Consider the following 27551-nt stretch of genomic DNA (forward strand, 5'->3'; position numbering starts at 1 on the left):
ATTTAAAAAATTAATAAAAGTGGTATGAAAAATTGTAAAAGCAAAATATGCAGGGAATGTCTTCCTCACATGAAGCTGTCAGAATAAAATTCACTGTTGCAATGTACAGAAGTTGAATAGGAGAACAAGATTAAGCTTTACTTTATTTAACCACAAGTATGACAGCTTAACTGTTAAGGTCAGAATTCTTTAGAACTCCGAATTGTATGTTTTCCCAAAATAAGACATTAACTGAATGAAATCCAGCCCTTATGAACACGATTTGCTAGCTTGGCATTGGAACAAATACAGCTAAAGCTATATTACAATAGGCAAATAAAGCGATTTACTTGGAACTATTTTCACGAAACAGACATTGTTTAGACGTGAAAATTCCCCAAACAAATTACTCAGTTCAGGACATCATGTATTCTATCTTGAACAACTTAAAAAGAAAGAAAAAAACACTCTAAATTAAAGACTTGTCAAAAAGCTAGTTGCAAGTAGTTTTATAAGTCACCCAGTAAATTATATAACTCCAGCAAAATTGGCAGCTGTGCTGCTCTTTTTAAACTGTTTCAACGAGCAGCTATTTGACTGCATAAAGTACATTACAGAGCTGGTTATTTTTGGAGTGCTGTATTATTCTTTGTGCTGTGAATGGGAAAGCAAAGGGACGGTCATTTCGTATGATTTTAGGCTGTTTGAATTTTCTTCTATTTATTTATTTTTTTTTTTTTAAGATACTCTTCTTCACAGCTGTAAGTTATCTGTTTGCAAGCCCTAGTCATCGCCTCCCTCTCCCCAAAGAATTCTGTGTGCTGTTTACAGTGGATTTGGAAACAACAACATGAAAAAAAAAATAAGGTCAACTGACACAAAATGCATGAAAAATACACAAAACAGTATTACCAGCGTTATCTACCAATGAGCCTCGGGATGCTATATCTGAAGCTAATGCAGCTATATTAGCTAACAGAGGCCCCAAATGTAAATAATGTGCTGAGCATGTGCAGTTCAATGCACTGAAGTACTTCAAAGTTTCAGCTATAGATCTGAAGACAGCACTTCATCCTCTTCCTTAAAGGCTGAAATGCCAACAGCCTTGAAGTTAACAGCAGGATGGGATTCAGCATAGGACTGAGAAAACACCTCTGTGATTTTAGGCTGATGTATTCGCTAGGGCTATCTGAATTACCCTAACCAGGCACTACTTTCACTCTGGCTTGTACAGATACATGTTGAGAGTGAAATCCAACCAAACATGGCATGTTCTCTCGATACATTACTCATTGAAGATGGGGCAGGGGCCACTTTTTATTTATTTTAAATTTCACCAGCTACTGCCCACCCATCATTCAGCAAAGACTAAGCTTGACCAAACCATCAGAATGGGTCCTGCTGGTGTAGGGCTGCTGTACATCTTCAGGCTTCTGACCTCGGCACTCCCTGAGTAAGTTATTAGCAGCAAAGCTTTTTCTTCAGAAAACAGCCTCCTATCAAGGCTTAAATGCTTCTTCTGAGGAGGAAGGAAAGGTATCTGTGGCTGGTACTTAAGAGACGGGATTAAAGGATGCCAGCACAGCCTAAGATGGGCTATGGCAGGGGCAGGTAAGGGGGATACCTGCCGTCTGAACAAGCCCTTGGCACCCCACGAGGTCCTTCCTGGGCGGGCAGGACATGACCTGAGGAACGCAGGCAAAGGGATTTACTGCAGGAGTGCAGGGCAGGCTGCAGAGATGAGAGGATAGTTCTGAAGTAGGAAAAAATTATGGGTTTTGGATGGTAAGAGGCTTGGAGATGGGAGGGGCTGGGGGAGAGGGTGTACCAATTAAACTGATATCTTGGAAAAGTAGTTTAAGGAACAAGAGTTTTCTGAGTCACTCGGATTTAGTGGAGAAGAACATGCTTTCTGCTCCTACACAGCCTCTCCTCAGCTCCATCCTCCTCTCTTACTCACAGCTGCACATGTTGCAAAATTATTTCCTAGCAGCTTTCTCAGCTGACAAAGATGAAAGATGAAAAAAATGTTAAGTCTAAATAAGAATTTACAGTAAGCTTATTCAAGTGACATTGCTTTGGCCAAACAACACAATATTTATGTCCCTTCCTATTACCTGAGGTCAATAACTCATGAGAATTTGATGCATTTAGCAGAATGCAGCAAATTCATGGGTTTGTTTTTTGTTATTGTAGGGTTTTTGCTTTGTTTTGAAAGAGCAGAAAAACACATCAAGACTCCCAAATGACACAATAATCAAACAGGCTCTTCAGTTATTCCTGTGTATGTGTAGAAGGTCAGTTTAAGTAAACTGTTATCCAGGAACTGCCTTTTGCCTACTTTTGACCCTACTCTTTAGATTTCAAAGTATTTCCCTACTAGTTCTTTCTCATCAGCAACCTTTTGAGAAGGTCTCACCCCCTTTTTACTACAGCACCATAAAAATTTGATGTTAGCGCCTTCCGCTGTGTACAAACCCCTTTAGGTTATCTCATACATCATTGTTAATCTGTCTTCTGTACCCAATCCCAATAACTGAGCAGCTTACTATTTCCTTAAGAGCAATTCACTACACACGTAAGTAAAGCTGAACAGTTGTTTTCTTCTCAAGCCTTTGCTTTAGAAACTAAAAATCATTTATGACCCACCAATATTCCAAGTCAGAAATTTAACCTGATTTAAGCCCTCTCTCACTTTCCCCAATTTTCTTCTTCATGGATAGGTCCAAGGCCCAGATACTGCAGCTTACCCATTCGCAATGTAAAAAATCCTGACAAGCTTTGTACTGAATTTAAATAAGGCCCTCATCTATCCTCTTAATAACCATAACCTCTCTGCCGAGTGAATCCTCTTACTAGAATGACTGTTTTTGCTCTCCAGTCATACTTTATCTCACATCATTAAATTCAAGATCCTTAATTTTCCTTTCATGGACTTGTTATGCTATCTTTGTTAATTAACAAATCATCTCTCTTGGATTTGCTTCCCAAGATACCGGCTTTGGCAGCTACTTGACTCCATCCACAATTATAGAACTCTGTAAAGCCACATTCTATACTTGAAATTCACCAATATGAAATCTCTGATTTGGACTGAGACACTGTCCCAGATAACGTTTCTCCATTTGTCCAGGCAAACAATCCTTGAATGCTTTTCTTAGACAGGATCTGCACTTTTCTGTTCATTCTCCCAGGAAGAATCACAAGCTCATTGTTTATCTTATAAAATTTCACCTCTTATCGAATGTCAAAAAATGCCTGAAGCACAACTACTGCTGCATTTCAAAGGAACAGAGGATTCCTGTGACAGACTATATGCAACCACCCTAAATTAATTCAGATATCATGTATCCCTTCTCCTGGCATCTAAAGGTAGCACTTTCTGCCAGCTTTTTTTTTTTTCCTTTAGAGATGACATATGGGACAATTTTCTTCCATCTGCCAACAGCAGGGATCCTATAATCTGTTGTTGTGCTATTTTTTACAATAACCAATTTTGCACCTTTAGCATATACTGTGCTGTTTGATGGCACATCAAATATGCCTTTTTATCTGCAATGCCTGTCCTCTTAAATATGCAAGATATTTGCTTACACCAAAAACATACCAATCATCATCAAATGGAAGTCCCAAGACCAGTGTCCTTCTCCCAGTGAGAGGCAGATTTGAATATTTAATTGTTCGTATACCAACCAATGATAGCTTTCAATTGGCTTCCCACTGTTTAAAAGCTGTAAGGAAGTTTCCAGGGGTCATTTGCTCATTCTGCCTTTCACAAATTTTACTACGTGTTATTTACTTTAAAGGAACCTTTTATACTAGTTTGAATGAACATGCACATAACCAGCATTTTGAAGTGATTCTGTTCTGCTTCCACTAAAATCTTTGTAGTTTTTCTGCATTTTTTCCATAGCTCATAATATTTTATTTTATTTTTTTTTACAGAAGTGATATAGGTTTTGACAGTCTCACAGTTAAACTTTTCTTTTTCCCCACATAAAATATCACTTTTTATTGCAAATTCATTTACACAAAGCATAACATTAAAGAAAAGTAGCAAAACTGGCAGTAACATGATCTAAGCATATGTTAAAACATGCACGAAGTCTTGTGCAAAGTAAAGCCTCAGAAAAGCAACATAAATCATAGGATGCACTACAGCTTCACATTTGATTACTCACAGGAACAGTCTACCCAGTACTTCATTCTGTTTTGGGGGTTTAGGGATAAAGTGTTTTTTGTTGTTCTTGTATTGGTTTTGTGTTTATTTTTTACATTAGCAGTCTTTGATGATGCTTTGGGTGTTTGTACAGTGTAGAAAATGATGGGCTTTCAACTCTAGCTGCAGACATAAAACTACTACAAGCCAGTAAAGGTAGGAAAAGCACGTGTATACTTCTGCACTTCTATTAAGCATAAAGGTTGCCTTTTAATTCTACAAATTCTCTACATCTAACACGAGTTTTGTTTAAATGCAGATTATTCATAGCTGACATACCTGCTCCTTGGAAGAAACATGGATTCTTTAATGAAGACTGAACCAGACAACAGGATATACCAACAGGTACCAATATCATCAGGGCTGCAATAAAGAAAATGACAGAATAAGACACTTGATTTAAGCAACTGATAGCACTACCAAATTGCCAGTAGAAAGAACATCACAAAGAGCCAAAAATGCTCAAAATTCCAAAAGAAGATCTTAGTTCAATCATTTACAGAACAATTTCATCAAAGTAGTCAATTTCTACCTGCAAACATATATGTTATTAGAATGTCTCATCCCACATATTTCACTTTTTAAAATGTGTATCTATCCATTTGGTAACAGCATAAAAATCCAGTGAAACCTAATTGAAAGCTAACAAAAGGAAATCAAGCTATAGTAAATACATGACACTGTATTCTGTTGAATCCATTACTTTCCTCTTACATCTTTCACTCTATAAATAAGGCCTCCTTTCACAGTTCTAGAAATCTTCCCTCCTTTTCTCAAGAAATCTGCCCCTCAGCATCATTCTGCCTTTCCACACAGTAAGAGAGTTCTGGAAACATTTGCAGAGGTAAACCTATGTAAGATTTGTAGTCAACCTTATCTACTGCTACTCCTTACTGGCCAATTTGTGCTTCTTTGCAGCCCAAGAATAAATTGCTAATAAAAGTTTGTCCCTCCTCTCACCAACAAGGGACACAAATGAAGATGTTGTCATGCAGTCCCAGTTCATTCTATCGTAGATTGAGAACTTGCTACTTGAGTAATACTTTTTTTTTTTTCTTATAGGTTTAAATTCTTGGATAAATTCAGGTAATGTTTAGTTAGGAAAACAAAGTAGTTCCTTAAGGTTACTAGAAATAGCTGCAGTAGAAATCTTGTGCCATTTCAACAGCCTGTACTCAGAATGCCTGTACTTTACTTTGTTTTTTGCCACTCCCACTGCTTCTTCCAAAGCAGCTCAGTAATGGCATACTTGAATCCCATTAGTAACTGTGTTAGTGTTCTTAGCCGAAAACTATGTCCCCAGTGACACTCTAAGAGATGCAGATTACTTAATTAATCTGTAGCACCTTCATTTTTTAAAATTACATGTCTCAAGTCTTCAGCAACAATTAGTTCTAACTTCAAGCAAGAACAGCCCACATCCTTTAATGACGATGACAGCATAGTATTAAAACCCAACCTCAAATGTAAGTTGGCTATGTGCAGTTAGCAGCATGTTTTTTTATGTGATGAAACAAGATTTTAAAAGCACCTGCATTGGCAGGGTCGAAAGAGAAAGGGAGCTGGCTTAAAACAGCTAAGAGCAAAATGGCAAACTCCAAAATTCAGAAAGTTACTCTATTCCCATTTTACACTGTGCAATACAACCATGAGTTAAGGGACAAACAGCAGAAACACGGAGAATTAACAGAGGAAAATGAGGACATCGTCTATGTCCAAAAACCCTTCAATTAACAAAGATAATGCAGCCAATATTTCTTTTTCTATCAGCCTATGACCAAGCTGGCAAAACAAGTCTGGCATTTAGGACTGTGTGGTGCAGCAGTTTGTACCATATCAATGCATTTGCTCTAAAAAGAAGCAAGCAGAGTAAATACAAGCACAACAATAAATTTTAAAAGCACTTCAGACAGTGTATCACTCTTACTACTAATTTAATAACATTAATGAACTCGGGTTCAGCAACCAAGTCTTCAAAGTTTTTGTTTTTACTGATCAAGAAGTTTACATCAGTAGCTTCTGGCAAGTGAAACTACACCAGTGTTCCTCTACAGACCTTGTGCATGCACATGCCCCACCCATACTTCCCTAGAAATGCAACCATACGTTCCACCCTGGGTTTGTCCACAGGAAAGCTTCAGCAAAAAGTTGCAGGGCTTTTTACTTGTTTGATACACAAGTTTATCAAATGGTAAGTCTGTAAGCAGTTCTACAGGCCAGTCAAAAATAAATTGGCAAAACACCTCAGCTGAGAGCAAGTACCATAGCAAGTCATAGAAGATAGCCTCTGATGTACCTTGTTCACAGATGACTTCACAGCTCACAGTCAAGAAGCTAATTTAAAAAGAAAAATAGGCACAAAAGCTCTCTGGGAGGCAATGTGTTTTGTTGCTGAATTTACACAAAAGCTTACTGCATAAAAAGATGCAGTACCTAGACTGAAAACACCTGCACTTGACAAGGGCAGAAACTCATCTAGGTTAAAGAGAGGGAAAGTCTTCTCTAGGGAGTGAACACTTAGTATCTTCAAAATGAAGACTTCAGGAAATACTACTGTATACTGATGCACAATAGGAAATTAAGCACTCGCATGCCATCACAGTTAAGACAACAAACAGTTTTGATTTCCATAATTGAAGTGTTTCAGCCTGACTTTTTAGAAACGTGCTTCTCGTGCTTGTTTCTCATATGGATCTATACTGACCTCAAACTTGTTACTCCAGAAAAAAATCAACATTGCACATAGATACAGAGAGGCAGATTAATGCAGAGAAAAGCAGCACTTCAAAAGACAACAGAGCTCTTAAAAGCATAAACAAACACCTCAGTAAAATCACACATCTATATGCACACTTCCTACTCCCCCCCCCCCCAAAACAAAAAAACAAAAACAACACATCCTAAGCTGACACGTGTATAACCAGCACTGCTGCTGAACTGCACATCTGCTGGGTTGTTTCGTTGTTTGTTTTTTAATGGATGCCATTCTAAATACTAATAATCTACACCAATCAGCATACTTGAAAGTTTCTAAGATAGTCATTTTCAGCAAAGGCTGCTAGACTGATTTGTTAAACTGATTTCCCAAGTTCCTGGGAAGTAACTCCATTAGGATTTCAATGATAATTTTTCCACACATATTACAGTGCATTATATTATCACTTAAGTTGGTGGAAGTGTTTTGTGGGTTGTTTTTTTTGTTTGTTTGTTTTGTTTTCTTTTTCCTCCTTTTCCTAAAAATTATTTGACTAAGTATAAATGTGTAGTCTGACAAAAAAATAAAAAATAAACTCAGCTGGGGTCAGAGACTTTATGACACTAAGGCAAAAAAATCTAGAAGATTTGTTTATACTTTTACAGAATGCCATTTCCAAGAATTGAAACAAGATTAAAAGATGCCTTTAAACCAACAGTCAAATATTTCAAATTGTGCAAAATCTTGTAATACACAAGCTTTTCTTTTTCCTTCAAAGGCCAATGATCGATTTAAATCCCTCTGCCAAACTATCTATTCATAAGGGGCTTTAGCTACCTTTTCTCATTGGGCATCTTTAACCCCAAAGAGAAAGACAGACACTGGTTTTCACAAGCATCAGTCAATATGTTCAATATCCAAATCCATCCTTATGCTTCTTTTGAGTTTAACTTCCAGTTATTTAACAAATAGCTATAATGAGTATACATTTAACTGCAGTAGTTTAAGTTTTTCTTACTGAACAGAGCATGACTTTTCACTCAGTTAAATCATTCAACTTTTTTTTTTTTTTTTTTGAGACAATTCATGGGTCTATCCATTGCACTTTCCCTGAAAAAAAAAGGAGAAAAAAAAATTTTGTTTTTTGAAATTTTTTTTTCGTTTATCCGTCACTAGCACCATACTTTGTCCACTTTACATATAATCAAAAAAACATACATTCATTTGACAGCTGAGAGTGATACTACTATCTCCTCAAGTCTGATTTTGGTTACCTGATTGTTTTTGCTTTCCTTTTGCTTTATGTGCACTTTGATAGCCACTTTTATACTCATATTTGTGAATCTCCAAGCTCTCCTAAGGTACCTGCATCATGTTATGAAAAACATAAAAAACCCTCTGTATTAAACTCTTTAATTATCTGAACAAACATGTATACACATCTTTAATATTGGTGCACCATAATTGTGGAAACTTACTACAGAAGATAAATGCATTCAAGATACCTTCCTCAAAAGATACTGTGTGTTCTTATAAGCTTTCAGTTCCAGCCAACAAAACATCATAAATATCTCCAAGACAGTCTTCAAGAGCAAGAACACTGATGTATTTTCATTCTCTTCATCCTTACAGTTACTTGTGTCTTAATATAGTCTTGAACAAAACATTTCTTAAGAAAACACACATGCTGAAAACACTCTCTTTTCCCCAGAACACACATTCACCTCCAAATTAAGGCACAGACAAATTTGAGACTGATATACTCCTTTTATATGAAAATATATTTAACTCCTGTGCCCCTCGACACTTGCTGCACTTCACTTGTTTTGAATTAAACCTTAACAAAGCTATTTTGGCAGCCAGCTGTTTTGCTAGAAAGTGGTGTTACACTAACCACATACAATCTTTTCATTTTAAGGATCCTGTGCTTTTCACTACACTATTCAAACATGAAGTGGCTTTCCATTGAGTTTCCACATTTTCTGTGCTGTGCTTGACACATTGTTCAGCAATAACGCATCCTACATTCCTCAGGACTTCTCTGCCTACAAGGAACTACACAAGAAACTGCAGAGGAGCTACAGTATTGATCTACAAAAGCTCTTTTTCAAGCCACAGGAGGACTCATGCAGATGTCATTTTAGCCTTTAAATGAGTGTTCTGCATCTGCTTTCTCTGAGATCACATTTTACATTTTGTTTTAAAACAAAATAATAATTATTATAGAGAAGAAACCTAAGCCTAATTACTGAGTTTTCTTTAACTGCTAGAATACTGCCTACCACTGACAGTGCACAGAGAAACTGTTTGTCTTCATGAAGATGGCATCAAAGTGTTGGCAACAAACTATGGTTAAAAGGATTTTGTAGAAAGGACATCTCTGACTGGGTTTGCAAGACTGTGTTTAACTGCACTTAGGCACTTCATCCAGCATTGGCCAAAGCAGATCTTTTCAACATTGAGTTTTCTAAGGGTGCCAGTGCTGGCTAACACAACTACCTTTGATGACACAGCAGCAGTCTGGCACTATAAGACTAGAAGTGCAGTGCAGCCTGAAAACAAAGCCCTCACAGCCTGAAAACGAAGCCCTCACAACCTGGACAGGCAGCACTTCCACGTAGCTTTGAGTTCCTCCCTTCCTTCCTGCTAGTGAGCAGAAACACCTGAAATCAGGACAGTTATTGGCACATACTGTACATTTCCCAGCAGGTATTCACTGATCTTCTTTGCAGGCCAGAAGTGGCTTCACTTCTTGGCCTTAGAACAATGGCATAAATTGCTTCAAATATGTACAACTGTGGGGGTTTCTTTCTTTTGGTGCATGCGTGTGTGTGGTTTCTCTTGTTTTGCCTTCCAGCTTACCTACTGTTCTGGGTATTTATCTGGATGAAACTGAGAACTGTTCAAGTTATAGTACCTACCAAACGGAGTACAGCTATCCTCCTCCCCAAGTTACAGAAAACACGATTTGTTACTAAGAAAGATGTCACAGGCAATTTATCCTGCTGAGAATCAGCAGGATACTATATCAACCCAAAAGTCAAATCTTAAGAGGCAGTTGGAGAAAATTAACACACGTAGTCATTCTGTCCTACCTATGTTAAAGCCAACAAGAACACAATTAAACCTTGGGGATTCCCATCCGAGCTTTACAGAACCAGCAGGGCTATAAGCAGGATACCAGTCACACTACAATTACACTTGTGTTACCACACTAGGATTACATTACTGCTCATGGGCCTACATCCTTTAAGAGCACTCAGCTGCAGTGCAGAGGAAAATCTGAAACTCAAGAACAAGAAGTGGTCTTTAGCAGAAGACAGGGTTTTTATTCCATGAAGACAACAAAAGGACTCAGGTACCACAATTTAATGGTCTTTTAACCTGAAAGTGGTGCAAAACAAAGCCAATACCAGAATAGTTACCACTATGCAGACTTTCTTTTTTTATAATCTACGTTTAAATCAGCTGTATAAAACCCAAATAAAGCTACTTTAAACCTTGACCCTAATATTACAGCGCTTGAGGGCAGGAGATTTCCTGGAGAATCTATATTTAATTTTCCGGAATGAAGAAGAGCATGACTTACGTGAATTGAGGAACTAGAAAAGGAAATCCAGACACTGGATTGTAATATCTTTCCCTTAAATTTTCCTCCCTAGCTTCCTTGACGTAGTCCTTTTTACGCAACTACAACCTGCAGCCAGACAACGTACTTCTCAACTTCAAAACTGACAGGAAAAAAAGCCGAAGACAGAACTTTGCAAAGTAAATTCATAGTTGTCACTCAAACCATCCAGTTTGGAAACTTCATGTTTCCAAAACATTAAAAAAATGCACAAAAAGTAACTTGTTTCAATACACATTCCCCACACATACCAATTCTGAAGGGCATTATTATACAGTAGCGGAGTTTTTCCAATATTAGCTTTTGGATTTCCTGATCAAATAAGGTAGTGAAAAAACTTCCAAAATGCTCAGAAACAATGAAGATTTGACTCAACCTATTGAAAGACCCAGTAAATCCCAATCTCCACGCTGTCTGTAGTAAAACCTCTCCTATCCTACACCTAACAAATCCTGATGCATGACTTTTCTTTAAGTCTTTAGCAATAGCTACAAATTAGGGCCATTGCAATACCTTTAATTCTCTCATCTCAAGTTGGGGTGTTGCACTCCAAAACCTCTGGAACAATGAATCATGCTCAGCACATGACTACTTGAGTGCGTGTGGTTTCACTGGGACAATGAATGTCACACACACGTACTAGGGTGAGAACTTGCAGTTCTTTGTGATGGTTGCTGTCAAACATGCTTTATTTCTGTCAAATGAGACTTCACTTCAGTGGCAATGTTCAGCATCTGGACTTGAAAGCATATGCTAAACAGAAGTCTTTGCTGCCTCGACCACTTTCTCATCATATTTCTCAGTTGACACATTTAAAACAGCAAAGAAGTCGAAGAGTACACAGGACTCAATGGAAGCAAGCACGGAAACTGATTGCATGTAACTACTGCTGAGCTCTGACAACAGAAGCGTCATTCTCCCTTCAACATTGGGTATTCAATCCAGTGCTCAGCAACACCACTGCATCAAATATCAACACCCAACAAAGTTACTTTCCAATTCAGAGGTACAATCTGTATTTTCCAAGCTACTTCACAGAAAACATCAAGAAATTGGCAAGAACATTTTCTTGGTTGTGGAAGACCTACTTTGTTGGTTTTTTGTTTGTTTGTTTGTTTTGTTTTGTTTTTTGTTTTTGTGGGTTTTTTTGTGTTTTTTTTTTTTTTTTTTTTGGTGGATCATTAAATTTTCAACTACTAAACGATTCAAAATTTGTTTAAACTGTATATAGTACTGCTCTTACAGCTACAACTTTTGTAGTTATTTTGATGAAAGAAATTATATCTCAAACCAAGATGTACCTAGCAGATTACACTTCTATGAACTCGTACTCAATATGAGTTGAATACATTTCAGAGCGCAAACACAGAATAATTCAGAACAGACACTGTTCATACTCCCAGGTCTCCACTTGAGGAACAAAGGAAATTTGACATGTCAGAACTGGGACCTCCTTCAGGCATTTAATGCTACACAAGAAGAAATTAGAAGGAACATTGCTCTGCAGGCTTATGTTCCATAGGATATTGTTTCAGCAGATTAATCTGTCTGTTTCTCTTTGCTCATTTGAACTATCCTCTGTATGCTGAGAGCTATACATAGTGGAGCATTTGTTTAATTGAATAACCATTGCCACAATTAGACTTTCAGCCCTGAAGTGGCTTGGTATGTCAAACGTCTTCCAGTTAAACAGTTCTCTCAGGTAGACATCTCTTTGCCCAAAAAGTCTACCCACTAGCACTCCTTCATTGCAATACTCAGAATAATCAAAAAATCATTTACTCATTGTCAGAATTGTCTGTAATCTTAGTTAGTTAGTTATGCAGATATCTGGTATCTGCAACAGCATTTTAAATATGCTTCGTGACATTAAGAAGTATATCCCAAACACAGAAATAAAACGTTGGATACTGAATGTCTGCGACATAAAATTTCCATATTTTTTTTAAATGAACACATTCAAGCTATGTTTATTCTTATCTTTAAATAAAAGAAAGTCAAACTATATCCAGTGATAAAACTTAACTCAAATTAGAGCTTCTAATTTTCATTAAATGCGTATCTTAGCACGGACATTTCAACTTATGCCTGTGGTTATATTTTATTAATGGACATCTGATGAAAACTGGTGTCTTATCTCCTGGTAGCAAGACCGGGAAACAAAGAATAAATGAAGCATTCAGTCCCAGAAACAATTCTTCAGTGTATATGAAAGCATATCATGAGGAGCATGGTTTTCTTCAGAGTATTTCATTTATTTATAATCTCTCCATTTTAAAATAGAATGTCAGTAAAAGAAAACAAAATTCAATCAAATTGATTATTGCAGTTTCGTTAGCAAGTACCAGTCTGTTAGACTTAGCTGATTAAATAGATGATTATTAAATACATAATGCAACTTTGTATGTTTAAATATATTTAATCTAGCTGGTATATTGTCATTGAAATTTTGATGTCAAACTTGGACCGTGAATTACTGCTCCTTGATGTCAGAGAAGAGAAATTCAGTACAAAAAAAATATAGTCTCCTAAATCATAAGGAAAAGGATGACAGTTGTAGTAAAAATAGTATGATCTTGCAACCAAAATATTCTGTGGTCATTATAGTCAGACAACTCTGCTATTAAATTTTATTCCATTACAATATTTCTCCAAAAATCAAGGCTTTTATTCTCAAAATTACAGCAGTGATAAAAACTTGATAGCCTTTAGTAAAACATGAGGAAGCTGCAAATTAAAATCCCTTCAAAAACTTCATTTTAGTCTTAAAGTCTCAAAATCAGGTCAAACAATAACACAAATTTTGAACTGACTATGCAAAGCCAACAGACTGTAACATCGATCACTGACACTATTAAGAAGCCTTGATTCCTGTGTCTGCTTACAGAGACCTAACTGCCAAGTCCTTGAATTTATTTGTTTTAATGATATACATTGCCTAAGAAATTCCTCATTGAAAACGTATCCACAAGAAGATGTATAAATTCAGGATGCTGATTTACTGCAGTGCAGAACTGGCAGTATCCCAACGCTACTTGGGCAACCGCCCAACTATAAGCAGATATAATGCACCTTTAGGAATACTTTAGGGGGTAGGGGGAAAAAAAAGGAAAAAATAGACCAGTCATGCTGTGGCAATTCTTTGCATTATTAAACTACTGTATGACTTCCACAGAAATCTACGGACGCATAAGCAGAATTAATACTTATTGCCTGATGATGTCTACCTGAAAATTAGGATGCCGATACAGAGAGATTCCTCAAACAGATGTATTCTGAGTTTACTGTTCGTTCAAAGCATTTTAAATCATTTTCAAAATGCCTCATATTCCTAAGAGGATCAAGGAAGATACCTTTTGTAGGGATTTTCTGAAGTCAATAACATTCATGAAAAAAAAAAAAAAAAAAAAGCAGTAACTGCAGAAATGTGACCTAGAGTCTCTAAAACAAGGTACTTCCTGGTCAAAATCAAAAAGTCTGGTTACATGCAAAGCATTAAGCATACAAGAGAGTAAATACTACTGATCACCAAGAATATCACTAATTGAAATGTTAGCTTGATCCTTACACACTCCTCAGTTATTTCTGTAACATTGTAGGCTTTAAGCTTAATATTTAAAAAACATAACTGTATATATAGAGGTCATATCTATACAGAATAACTTGTCTTTAAGAGATCACCATTGTAAGTCTTTGTAAACATGTTCAGAACATACAAGCACACCTCCCTAACACAAGTGTCAGAAAACAATTTCAGTGAGGTGGGCTCTGCAGAGCTGTTCTGCTTCAAGAACCCGCAGCAATAGCTAACCAGCAACCTTTTAGCTCATCTTTCTTATGCTTCATTGCACAGTTAAGTAAGTCTATGCATAACTGGCGAGCCACTTTGTGGGGTTTTTTGGTTGGTTGTTTTTTTTGCTGCTTCTATCCTTTTGAAAGTCTTCAGGCAATATTCAAGTGTGAGTGTTCCATGAACTTGCTCAACATCACTCTTATTGTAGGGCTTCAAAAATCAACTCTCAGTTTCCCATTCTTAAAGAATCCAGCAGATCCATTTCTCACCTGACCGTCTCTCACAGAGCAACTGTGTGTTAATGACATCGACCTACAGCTGCAAACAAAACTCCGTTTTAGCAGTCTGGCTAAGATACAGGGACGCTTTACAAACTACATCTAGAATCCTTCCTCAGCTGTATGCGCAATGCACGACCCACGGGCAGATCTCAGCCTGTCTCCTCTCCAGGAGAGCAGCCTGTCAAGGATGTCCCCAGCCATCTCTGCTCTGCAGCCTGATTGCACAACTGAATGGCATCAGAGTACACAGAAACATTGGTGTTAAATGGGAGATGCTTCCAACCACAGACCTTAACATTACAATTCAAGATGCACAGGAGACAAGTACAGTTCTTTTAATACTTGTTCTTTTCTAACAATCAACACAATCAAAACAAGTGGCATATTACTAAATTGCTACAGACAGAGAAATTTGTTACTGATACCAGCGTAAATCCAAACTAAGAATCTCACAATCTCCTCAGAAGGGACACATGGTAGGTAGAAGCTTATCCCTATCAGGTTGAAAAATTCTCTAAAAATATAAAACACTTCCCAACAACCTGGGTTGAGTTTTTGTTTCTTTGCTTGTTTTTAAAACAACATAAACAGCAGCTGTGTGAGCTCCAGGCTCAACTGCACAGAAGCCAAAGAAAAGACAAGCACAAAAACATGCTGTGCTGTAACATGGCAATTCCAAAACACTGAAGATATTATTACTGAGTGACTTCGGAAAGCAGGTCATCAAAACTTAAATATTTTCTGCCAGTCAGATGTCTGCAGTAACGAAAACAGGGAAGCTTAAAGATATACAAGACTTCCTTACACAAAGAATAAGCCAAAGAGCATTGAGATGCACTGATCTAGATACCAAGGAACATCTCTGCTACAGTCAGTCTAATCCTCCTGTACCACAAACAAGAAAATTTTTGCACGATATTAAAACACAGCTTTAGATAGGGCAATGACTTTGTTCCATCTAAAACAGAAGACGGCAAGTTCTGTTTCAAATGTGCACGCTTTTTAATTACAGCAACAGTAAAAATTACAGGAAGAGAACCCAGGTGTGTACTTGGGACACCTCACACAGGACTTGGGAGGCTCGTGCAACTGAGACACTTTCAAATACATACAGAAATATGGAACAGCATGGCTGAAAACCAAATCCAGCCACTGTATGACTAATGAGGACGGGGGGGGGGGGGGGGAAGAAGAAAATCAAAAGCTTAGAAGTAAAATCTTTATTGCCAAAGATCCCTTTCTGCTACCATAGCAAATATTTAAATTTTGATCTGAAAAATTCTGTTCTACCCTCCAGAGATACATGCACCATCTATCTAAAAATCTCCTAAAACTTTGGTTTCCAAGAAAAATGTTAATTAGAAACTTACTTTTGGATATGACAACTGTGTAATAGTCATAGTTATGAAAAACATATTTTTTTCTTTGAACTACCCACAAAATCAAGTGACCAAACTAAATATGGGATTTTTAGGGAGATTTGAATAAAGGAAGCAGGTTAAAAAAGCCAGGTATGTGTGTCAAGTAAAATCTCAGTTCTGTAACTTTGCCTTGAAGGTTTTAAGCCCTTTTATCATTAACCTCCCATCAAATTAAAGTAGTAGGATGACTGGCAAATGAAGAATAACTCGAGCTGAACTGCCACTCTTAATAACCCAGTTTCCATTTAAACAGGGATATTGCCGTAGGGTTTGAGAATTTGTCACTACCATGCACACCCGCTGATAGTAAAGTAAATGCAGATAAGCCAATTTTAAACAACATGCTCCATTTTATCCCTTTGGCCAATAAAAAAGGATCTACAGAGATACTTAGAACATTAACAACTTCTTAAAAAACAGAGGATAAAAAGTTTACTGTGTTTATACCGAATGCAGACAAGTATTTTCAGCATTGCCTATATGCAACAGAAATTTACCATTTTTATAAATGCAGCTGACCACGCAGGTACAAACAGAATTTTAACAATGACTGAAATTCAATAAAATAAACAAAGCAAGTATATCTGTTTTCATGTTAGCATCCACAGATAAGAATTTAGCTTATTCTCACCGAGACATTAAGCTGTGCCTCAGGGAGGTCACACACACAGGCCAATTAACAGCTCCAACAGTTGCAGCTATTTTAATAGATTTTTTCTAATGAACACAGAAGATTAGCACCCGATTTCAAATTTCCATGCAAGTCATATCATTGCCGGGAAAAAAAGCTGACTTAGACTTCCCGTTTAATTTAAAAACAAATAAAAAAGCCCTTAGCCTTCATGAATGAAAGAAGAATTTTGAGTGAAGAATTCTGGCACGTTCAATGCAAACGACCAGGTTGTGTGCTCCAAGTTCATTTCCTGAATCTTATAACCAAGGGCATTGATTCTAACCTTCATCATATTGCTTATCCCCTGCAGTACTCTAAGAGTTTCTCACAATGTGTACTTTATAAATTTGGAGTTCTGCTTAGAAGAATGCCATTCCCTGTATGTATGCTGAATTTATGCAGCAAAAAAAAGGTATCCCTCCAGGTTTATTGTGCTAAAAATAGAAGGCTGAAATTAGATTTTAGGGTCTAAGGGATTTTCTCACCACACAGATCTCAAATTGCCCATTAAAATAAAATATAAACCTACAACTCAGATTGGCATAATATACACTCATGACTTCAAAACATTGATCTAATATTTAATAGTCTGAACCCAAAAGATAACACTGAATGATTTTATCAATTTTTTTTCAGAGATGTGAAATGCTAGAGCAAGTACATTTTGTATTAGCATCTATATATAGAAACTGCCAAACTGCCTATTAAATCTACCAAAAAAAATCAAGGAGAAAAAAAAATGTCAAGAAGTGAGTAAATAGGAATGACAGGCAAACAACCAAGGTGAAGATGAAGTCACACGAAGGAGTGACAAAGTAAATCAGTGCAAAGGATTGGCAAAAAGCACTTCAGGTTAACCCTGATTTCACAATTTTGTTTGCAGATTTTATTTTCTTAGACATGTATTCCCTGATAACTTTCCCTGCCTTGCTTTTATGTGTAAGTAGTAGCCTTGATTAATTCTCCATATAATTTTAATGGTTAGAACGAGCCAAGATATTACAACTAAACAAAAACTCTGGGAAATATAATGGACACAAAACCCAACTGCCTACAGAAGGACAAAACACCAGCACAATAGCCACTAGCAAATTAATCTGTAAAATTAATTGCAAAGATTATATTGATCTGATTACAAAATAATCTACCCATCTACAGACTTTGACCTTGTGCATTTCCCATACATAAATGATTAATATGTTTCAGTAGACATTAATTTAACCTTGTAGAATAGTCAAGGCTTAGCATTGAAGTTTGTTCAATCACATCTTCCTTACAATGGTCAGTGCAGGAAAAAAATACATATGCATAAAAGAGGCACACAGGTGCATTCTTTGCATGCATTAATATTCAAATAATACCAGACAACCCAGCAAATATTCATTTAGAGCCTGGACTAGCTGCAATGAATGAAAATCTGATGAACCTATTTAACCATTTATACAATCAACCAGTAAGTTGACTGTATAAATGTTGATTGTATAAATCAACCAGTAAGTTGATTGTATAAATGAAGAAACTGCAGTTCTCAGATGTTTATCGTAAATCTGAGATGACATTAGATCACATCCCAGTTAATTACAAGCCACGTTAGATTTGTCAATTTGGCACCTCTGGCACGAGACGCTGATCACTACTACTTTGACAAAACTGACGCGAAACCAAATGACAACTTATTGTAATGAGAAGACATCCCACTTACTAATTCTGTATAATCTCACTGAATAAAAAAATGTAATACACTTCAGCAAGTAAGTCACTAGAAGCTCTCCCCCCAGAACCAGTAAATTTCTCCATTGTTTCATGATGAAAACGGAGTAGCTTACTGATGTTTACAGACTCTGCACTGGGGGAGGGTGATGGCATGAAATGCTGTTCTTAACACACTTCAGAATGAATTACTCAGAATATAATTAGAATTAACACCATATGAAGGGAAGAAGGAAACACTTACTAGTACAGGACTTCATTTGCTTCATGCCTTTCATATCTAACAGTTTCACACATCAGTCTGAAAGAGAAAGAAGTCATTTTTAATTATGATTTGTATCAGTGTCACAAAAGACTTCACTTTCTGAAGTTAGTCAGCATTTTCACATTTGCCTCCAGCCCTTACAGAAATTAACCATCAATTTAAACCTTAGCTAATTTCTTAATTTAAGACCATAAATCGTTAAGTCTAAGCATTAGAGCTATTAGTTTATCCAAAATCAGATTTGATTTAGGACATTACATGTAATTGCTCCCATAAAAAAATTATAAAGTGGGTAAAATGATACTGATCTCATTTTATAAAATTATCTGATAAGAGTATGTTGCTTTATGAAGAAACAATGCAACCTTTAAAAAAAACAGACCATCACATTGCATTAGCTCACATTCAAGCTCAATAGATAATACAAGAAGTTATGCTGCATGGTAAATCAATGTAAAAAATCATGGTAAATCAATTCTAACAATCTTTTCGTTAGAATTCAGCAACTTAACTTAAAAAATTACCAACAGATTTTAATGCTAAAATCCCAGAGGGCTCAAAGAGGAGAGAATTTCCTGTAGGAAAATCCTCTGTCTAGAGAGGAGGATTAAAACACTTACGCCACATTTGTCAGGCAAATAGTGAATGCATAACATAAAGCAACTATAACAGACCTTTCCACATACTAGGAAACACAACATTAACTTGGTGGGAAGGAAAAAAACACATTTCTGTCTATTGTCTTAAGGAAATGGGCGCAGTAATTTACTGAGGGTGGGAAAGAAACAAAACCCACTGCCTCCCTTAGACATCCCAGGGCACTGAAGCAGACCACAAACACATGGGCTGTTTGACAGAATCATCCAGAGATTTGCCTAAGAGGCTCATATGAACATTCAAATAAGAAACTATATTTAAATTTAGGAAAGAAATTCTCATCCCTTGCAGGATTTGTCATCAGTGTGGCAATGATCGGCTATCAATGGAAGTATCATAAAAGCATACAAAAGTGCCTGAGCAAGAATACTCAAGGAAGTTGATATGAGGTCGAGAAGAGCTGATTTGGGTTTGGTGTGCTATTTAAAAGGCTTCTTGTTGTTTACGCTAACTTCCTAATTTATTGATTTCAATAGCCAGTAGACTGCTAAAAGTTTCCCTTGCCCTCCTCTCTTTCAGAATTTTACTTACGTCTGCACACTAAAAACCAATGCTTTTTCTGTCCATAAGTGACAGGCTTGTAGTGGTAATTGATAATTTATCAATTTTTCATAAAGAATTTAGATCTTAATTCCATTTTCTCAAGAATCAAGCTTAATCACCTTCACCCACACACACACAGTATTTTGGATTTAGTCATTGGACCATCTCCGAGAACTCCTCTTATAAGCAATTTCTGTGTTGTATATAATTAAGTCTTGTGTATTATATACAACTTTCTGCTAATGAAAAATCTGTCGTCCTTGCACAGCAAGAAGCTTTTTGAACCACAGAGCTTCCTCTTTTTCAGACACTGTTTCCCACCATAGAATCAAATCTTGCCAAAACTATACAGAAACCAAAAAGCTACTGTCTGCTTCCAGTGCCTGGGTCCTTGCCTTCTCTCACCAGTCCTCTGCTTTGAGAGGTTCGTTACGAGTGGATGTGAGGTTATTGGTGACAACATACCAGAAGAAAATGAAAAGTCATTGTTAGCTATCAAATTTTAAAATGAAAATACTGCTTATAAAACATGCTGGATAGTCTGTACCCTACTGGTCTGAAAAGATTCTGGGCACCAGGCCATCCAAGAGTAGAAGTTATAGGAAACAGAATCACTTTAACAAGCAAGTTTTGTTCCCATATGAATTTGAAGCAGAGGAAGTACATTCTTGATAAAGTCACAAAAGTTCACCACTGGCTCTGAGTTTTATAGCATTTTGGTACCATTATTATGATGGTAATAGCAGAGAAAATGCCTTGCACAGAAGGTAGACAAGCATTTCAATTCTTGTGTTAAACTGGAACAGTTAGAGATTGCTGTTACTGTAAGTTACAGTAAAAAATAGACTATTTCTTCAAGTATTTTGAAAACTGATTTAGTTCCGGTCAGTACTGCTGTTGAATTTTCACTCAGATGTGATCTCTGTCCACCTCCTAAACACACGTAATAAATTCAAGATGAGCTCATCAGAAAACCACAAGGTAAATTATTCACTACTGAAGGCTGTATTTACTACAATAGTTTTAATGCATCTCATAAGTCTTTGAGGCATCCCACAGCCACAAGAAATGCTGTTTCTTAAAGGATGCTATAAAAGCTTTTTGTCCCACATCTGCAGGGAATCCAGCCTTTTCCATGTATGGCACTGCAAACAGAAGCTCTCTTCTAGGAACGTACTGTGCTGGGAGAGCTAGCCCAAGTTCCACACATTCCTCAGCAAGAACCTCATTCTGAACAGGAAGCCAAAAAGTACAAATCAACATACCATGTAACCATATGTGCATGCTTTGATCTTTGTAAACAAGTTAACATCAGTTCAACTCCAGCTATGTATATCTTGATATTCTGAAACTCTTGCATATAATAGCAAAACAGAAAATACTTTGGAAGGAGGGCATGATTAAATTCAAAGGAGAAGTAATTACACAGTCTACTTTGAAGTCAACATTCCTATTGCAGAATGTGTCGTGAGCACATTGGGACAAAGTCCACCTTTTATTTTCTCACAATTACAGGACATTGGCTTGGGAATGAAGACTCCAACAGAATGACGAAGCAAGAAACCAGAAATTAGAACTTTTAAGAGCATTAATCAAGCCAAATTTGCTTCAGCATCTTCAGATGCGGTAAATGTTGGCAAGCCCCAGGATGCAAAATAATAGTAGTTCAATCTCTTTCCTTGTAGAGCATACAGGAGATGTGCAGACCTCCTTTTTGTATCTGCCAGAAACATACTGATGTCCAAATACTCTTAGAAGACTCAGCTGGTAGTAAGATATTTGTGTGAAGACAACTGAAACAATGACTTAAAATCAAATAAACGCAAGTCTTTAAAAAATAATATAAAGTACATCTGGAATTTTTTTTTTATTTAAATTACTTTATTAAAGTGCTTTATGGGGAAAAGAAATCTGATGATGACATTTATTAGTTTGTTGTTTTTGTTTGTATGTTTTGTTTATTTTACTAAGTATCATTTGCATGTGTAGCACATAATTTTTCTCAAATTTCTGCACAAAAGGAAGCACAAACTGAAACAGAACCCAAATAATAGACTGCTTCCATGATTATTGCATTACTTAAGTGATTTAGACTATGTGCAGACTTTCCTTCAGGACCAGAAGTTGTACATTGTACATAAAGCATTTACTTTAGGTCTCAGCCTGAAAAGAAAACACACCCACCCATAACAGAAAGCAGGAGGAGCATACAGGGATACATACATGCACCCATACAAGAAGAAAGTGATAGGACAATAAAGTAATAAATGGATGCAGTGATAGCCAGCTTTTGAATTCAAGGTATGGTACACAAGTGCAATGTATAGTTACCAAGCCTCCTATTTCTTTACTTTGTTAATGCATTAACATATACTCTTTTAGTGCCTTAAATATTTCAAAAATAATGAAATAAAAGTGACTGTTTCAAAAAAAAAAAAAAAAAAAAAAAAAAGTTGTTTCACTTATGGCACTTATGGCAGATAAATTCAAACCTCTTTTCCTGACAGCTGAATTCCTGACAGTTCCTGGAAGAAATTTTATGGCCAAAGCAATATCCTTATATACCCTTATACTTGTTTTAACTGAATTTTTGTTTTCTAAACGTCATGTCTGCCATCATGAACATGTTGATGCAACAATGAAGTATCTAACTTAGAATTCAACAGGCCTTTGAGTGCCACTGAGGATTAAGCTTATGTTTTTTAAATCAATAACGATGAGGATTTACTGTGAATTATGCATCGTCTGGATAGGAAATTGATAAAAAGTGTAAAAAAAAAAAAAAAAACACTCCTATGGCAATAGAAAAATTCAGCTTCAAATTTTGGTATCAAAGTCAAACCCAAAGTAAATTGTGCTTGTCCTCTGCCCAGCTCTACTTTCTCTCTTTCAGGGAGAAGACTATCCTCTTTACTTTTCCATACATCTCCTCAAACAATCTTCCAGACTACCATATATTTATCTTTGATTTGCTTCTCTATAGGAAACCTTCCAGTATGAAGTCCTATTAAGAAACAAGAAGGATAACCACAGTAGCAGGTCTGTCAAAGACACCATCTAAAGTATAGTGAGAGTCTCCAATACAAAATCCTTAGCTGTCCAGACACTCAAGGTGTCACAAGATCTGGAGACTGAGGTACATAGTGGATTTCAGTAGGCCTTTTTCAATGGAGAGATGAAAACAAGAGGCAGCAAGACACTACGCACTCACCTAGCTATCAGAAGCAATTGAAAATTATTTCTACGTAGTCCTCCCAAAGGCATTCAGGGCTGGTTCATACCCATGATAGAAGAAGCTTCAGTGAGAAGAGTTTAAAGCATTGACAAAACTATTTTCAGCTGAAAGTGTTCTGAAGTAGAAACATTACCACTTTCTTTATTGTATTCAACTTTGATTATACCTACTACCACGCAAGTTCAAAACTTCTGTAAAAAGTCTGTAATAAAAATTATGCACTCCTTCATATAAATCATTGAATTCCATTTCAATAAAATGAAAGGATAATAAAAATTCTGGCAGCCAACTTCTTGCTTTTTGATGGGAGCATCAAATGCAAGTGACAAACACCTATTAAAATATTATTTCCATGCTTTCTATGAAATACAGCTTAAATAGAAGATTGTGTAAGAAATGTTTATTTCTACACAATTGTGTAAACCTTTTTTCTACACATAAGCAGTAGCTCTTATAAAGCATCATACCTTAGCTGATGTTCTCTCAGATTAGACAAGGCTTCCATTCCATGTAAATAGGAATACACAATCTCCAAATCCTGCAGACATATGGAAAACATTATTAGGATTTTCAATTTGGTACAAGCTGTTAAAATTCTGCTTTTATAAAGCATTTAAAGCTTTCCTGCTATGGGCAGCAGAAATATTGGAAATAACACATTTACAGGCGATCAAATGCAATCTGCATGAATACCTTTGATTCTACTTCGGAAACTAACACAGGGAAGGATGGTGCTAATGACCACATCACAAAATTCAAACACAGAAAACCTTTTGGCTTTTGCCATCATTGCTCATGTTCAGTAAACAAGCCTGGTCCAGAATTCCAGTGAGCTACGGTGCAACTACCCTGCTTCCCAATGCCAGTGTACCCAAAAACTTCCGTTTATTCCATAAAGCAAGCTCACAAGAAAATAGTCTTTTTAAGTTCAAGGGAAAAGAAAAAAGTGCATAAATAGTCTGCAAAATAACCCAGTGTAAACGTTTAAAAAATTGTACCTTCGTCAAATGGAAGCAAAACCACAAGCTTAAGGGAGAAAAAAAGATGACATGAACAGACAATTATTGGCATGAAATAAATAATAATAAATACTAATTACATGACAAATTTTCATTCAGTTTTACATTTACTGTGAAACTCTGATACCCAGCCAAAAAAACAAAAAACATTAATACAGAGATGAAAACATCACCCAAGTCTAAAACTTCCCACAGTGCAACTGTGGAAGAATTAACATCAATCTAGGGGGTTTGCTGATGTTAGATCACTACTACACTTAAGAAAGCTTGATTTCAGCCCACAACATCTATGATGATTTAACTTTGGCTCATGGATTTAATACTGTTTCACCATCCATTTTTTAAACTGCTTCATTGAAAAACAAAGCAGTAGCTCACAACAACTAGCTGAGGCTGACAGAAAGCTGAGAATAAACTAACGCCCTTATAACTCACTATAAGAATATGTTATCAAGTAATGCAGAATCTCAAAACTATTTTGTGAAATATTTTGTCCCTGGGAAAACTTTATTTAAATTTGAATGTGAGTACAGAGATACTTCAGTATACTTCAGACACAGTGAAAGAATGCCATGTGAGATGCTCAGGAGGAGACTTGAGTGCTGAATTCCCCCAGGAGAAGTTAATGTTAATTAAGAAAAATAAAAATAAGATCTAGTTTAGTATATTATTGTGTAAGTGTTACTGTACTTGTTTAAACCACTCTACATATAAGAAAAGACACCAGGAGCTGCAGCCAGTGGTTGAGACCAAATAAATGTCTTTCATTCAATACCTAAAAGAATGATTTTTGCCTCACACTGAAAATAAAAGGAAAAAACTCAGTTCACAAAAGCAGAAGAAATGCACAAGTGAAAACTTTGATTTCACTTCTGTTATGGTCCTTCTGTTCCCTGGAGGCTTTGGTCCTCCTGCAAGGAGCAGAGGACAAAGTGAAGGACAAAGACAATTATGCATGATCTGGGATGGAGGGACCTTGTACATGAGGCTTTGAGGAGGAAAAAAAAACAAACAAACAACAACAAAAAAAAAAACAGCTACTTGCAGGTTTGTTCTACGCCTTCCCTCACACCCCCATTTTATACTAATAAAAACATATAAAAGCCTGCTGCTGCCTTGCAGGGACCCCCAGGAGCCACAAGCCTGTCTGTCCTAGTGGCACTGCAGTGCCTCAGCTGCCCAAGCCACCAGCTGCCCCAGGGAACTGGGAATGGATCACTGGGAATCAGACTTCCACGTAACCCATCACTATTAGCAAGAGCCTGGTCAGAAGGTGCTGCTGTAAGTTGTTTACCACAAGTCTGTGCAACAACAGGCAGGCACTGAAAAGGAGAATAACCCTTTGCCCTCAGGGCTGGCACTGAGGTTTCTCCAGGGTGGCGTGGGTTTTACATGCAGCGAAGGATTCACTAACAGATGAACCAATGAAGATGCCTGGTTACATGGACCCACAGCTGTAAAAGCATAAGTGCATGGTAAAAGGGATCCACAGACCTTTTGTTCTCCTGTCAAAACCAACAGGCATTTCAGCATTGCAGGTGATGTGCACCAGCACTGGCTCAGACAACAGCTCCTGACAAGAGCTGCAGCCCATTCTTCAGGCAGAGCTTTTCCACAGGGTGTCTAACAGGAAACAGCTCCCTCTAGCACCGAAAGCTTAGCGCTGAAATTTAAGCAACAAATTCAAGTCTCAACCCTGTCATTAAATTCTGCATAACTGTGCAAGATTTAAAAAAAAAAAAAAAAAGCCATCCAAAAGCACTGAATATATTTTCATATACAGTCAGTAGGCACTGCACACTCCCATTCTGCAGCATTAAAAAGTAGGAAAGCAATTTGAAAAAAATAAACCAAAGATTAATAAATTATCCCCATTAGTCACCTCAGTTTTCAATTTATCTCTGGAAAAGCTATGCTTTGTTTACTTAGCAAACATTTTTATCGAACATGGATGTTTTAGTGTTGTTTGAACGTCTTGATTAAAAATGAGTTAATGGAATGCAAGAGTCCTTCAGAAATATTTGCACCACGTCTTTTAAAATCCTAAGTAAATTCAGAATGTTTGAAACAGTGGCAAAATAAAAGCCAACTTTCCTCTACCCCCCAAAAAATTCCACACGTACATACAAGCTTCGGCTACAAAATTTTTCAATTTTGGTATTATAGACAATTGCCAGAAAGCTAAAAGTTCAAAATTCTCAGGAAAAGAACTTTGTCTTTCATGGACGCAATCTGTCTTTATATTTAAGCAGAATAGTTGAGAAAATCCTTAAAAGATGCAATTAAATTCAGCAACATTGGGACTTAAACATCTTTTGAGATAAGTAGTTTTCAGGACCACAGCATGTTAACAGTAATCCCCAGAATGTATAAAAGCATACAAATGGCAGCAGCAATCTGATGTTTTTTGTTTTTACAATAGATGTACTTAAATTACCACAAGGTGGCAGACTGAGCCATCGAAAGCTCAGAGAAAGTAGTTCTTTACACAGTTTCTCTTATTTAAAAAAGGAATCCAATACTTTATAACTGCTTGTAAGTCAGAAGGAGCAAAGCTCACCATAACCAATATAACTGGTTAAATGCTCTGCCACAGCAAGGAAGATTTATACAAAAAGTACTGAGAAACCACCAGCTTTCTGCTTTCTGACTTTATCCATTGAAAAAAGATGATTGCAATGACAACATAAAGACTTGGCTGATCTTGCTGCAAGAATTGAGATCTACATAAAGATCTTGGCAACAGTTTGAAAAAATATGTCAATGGAATCTCCAAGAGCAAAAAAAGTTAATGCAATGTTCAAATTAGCACAGTTTTAAAAGCATTTTTTTCTTCTTTAAATGAAGAAGCAGGCTAGAAGACTGAAATCTAATATACACAAGCTTGTAGTACAGCCAAAGTCAAATGTTTAGTTGCTGTATGTGGAGCAGTCTGAAATTTAATTCGCTGTTATTTCTTACTATGTTTCAGTGGTGTCAGCTGGCTCAGTTTAAAGTTCCGACTATGCTTCAAAACAACACAGGGAGACTTGAGCTTTAACACTGCTCAGCTTCAATTAGGTCTGTAGAAAAACAGCCTGAAACCTTACCTGTGTTCTCATTTCTCATAAAAATCTGCCTTTTTTTTTTTTTTTATGTACAGATGTTGCATTTGTTTCAAACATGCTGGTAGTGTCAGTTACACAAGCCAAAACCAGAAAGTTGGCCCCAGATTCACAGCAGCTTAAGAAACATTCACTTCACTGAAATGATAGATACACCTCGGAATTCACTACTTTTGACTGAAAAATTTAAGCCTCCCTAGAAGTTTTGTACTTTTTCCATCCTGCTTTGTAGTAAGATGTGGAAATGCCAGCCTAACTCAACCCATCCATCATCCTTGCCACAGTTGAAAAACAAAATGCTTGTCTGAGAAATTCGTTCCTCTGATAGC

At 36.7% G+C, this 27551-nt stretch overlaps 1 protein-coding gene across 7 annotated transcripts in view; it reads right to left on the reverse strand.

Moving 5' to 3' along the window:
• The window catches only part of RAPGEF2 (Rap guanine nucleotide exchange factor 2), a 180730-nt gene that overhangs the window by 101754 nt on the left and 51425 nt on the right, over nt 1–27551 (reverse strand). For all 7 annotated transcript variants that reach the window (XM_032185985.1, XM_032185981.1, XM_032185983.1 and 4 more), the window contains exons 2-4: nt 23567–23637; nt 18644–18700; nt 4478–4561 (exon numbers count right to left, since the gene is read on the reverse strand). In XM_032185985.1, coding sequence (XP_032041876.1) covers nt 4478–4561; nt 18644–18700; nt 23567–23637 — 212 coding nt within the window. The remainder of the gene's footprint in view (nt 1–4477; nt 4562–18643; nt 18701–23566; nt 23638–27551) is intronic.

Source organism: Aythya fuligula, chromosome 4, assembly GCF_009819795.1.
Source record: "Aythya fuligula isolate bAytFul2 chromosome 4, bAytFul2.pri, whole genome shotgun sequence".
Classification (NCBI taxonomy): domain Eukaryota; kingdom Metazoa; phylum Chordata; class Aves; order Anseriformes; family Anatidae; genus Aythya; species Aythya fuligula.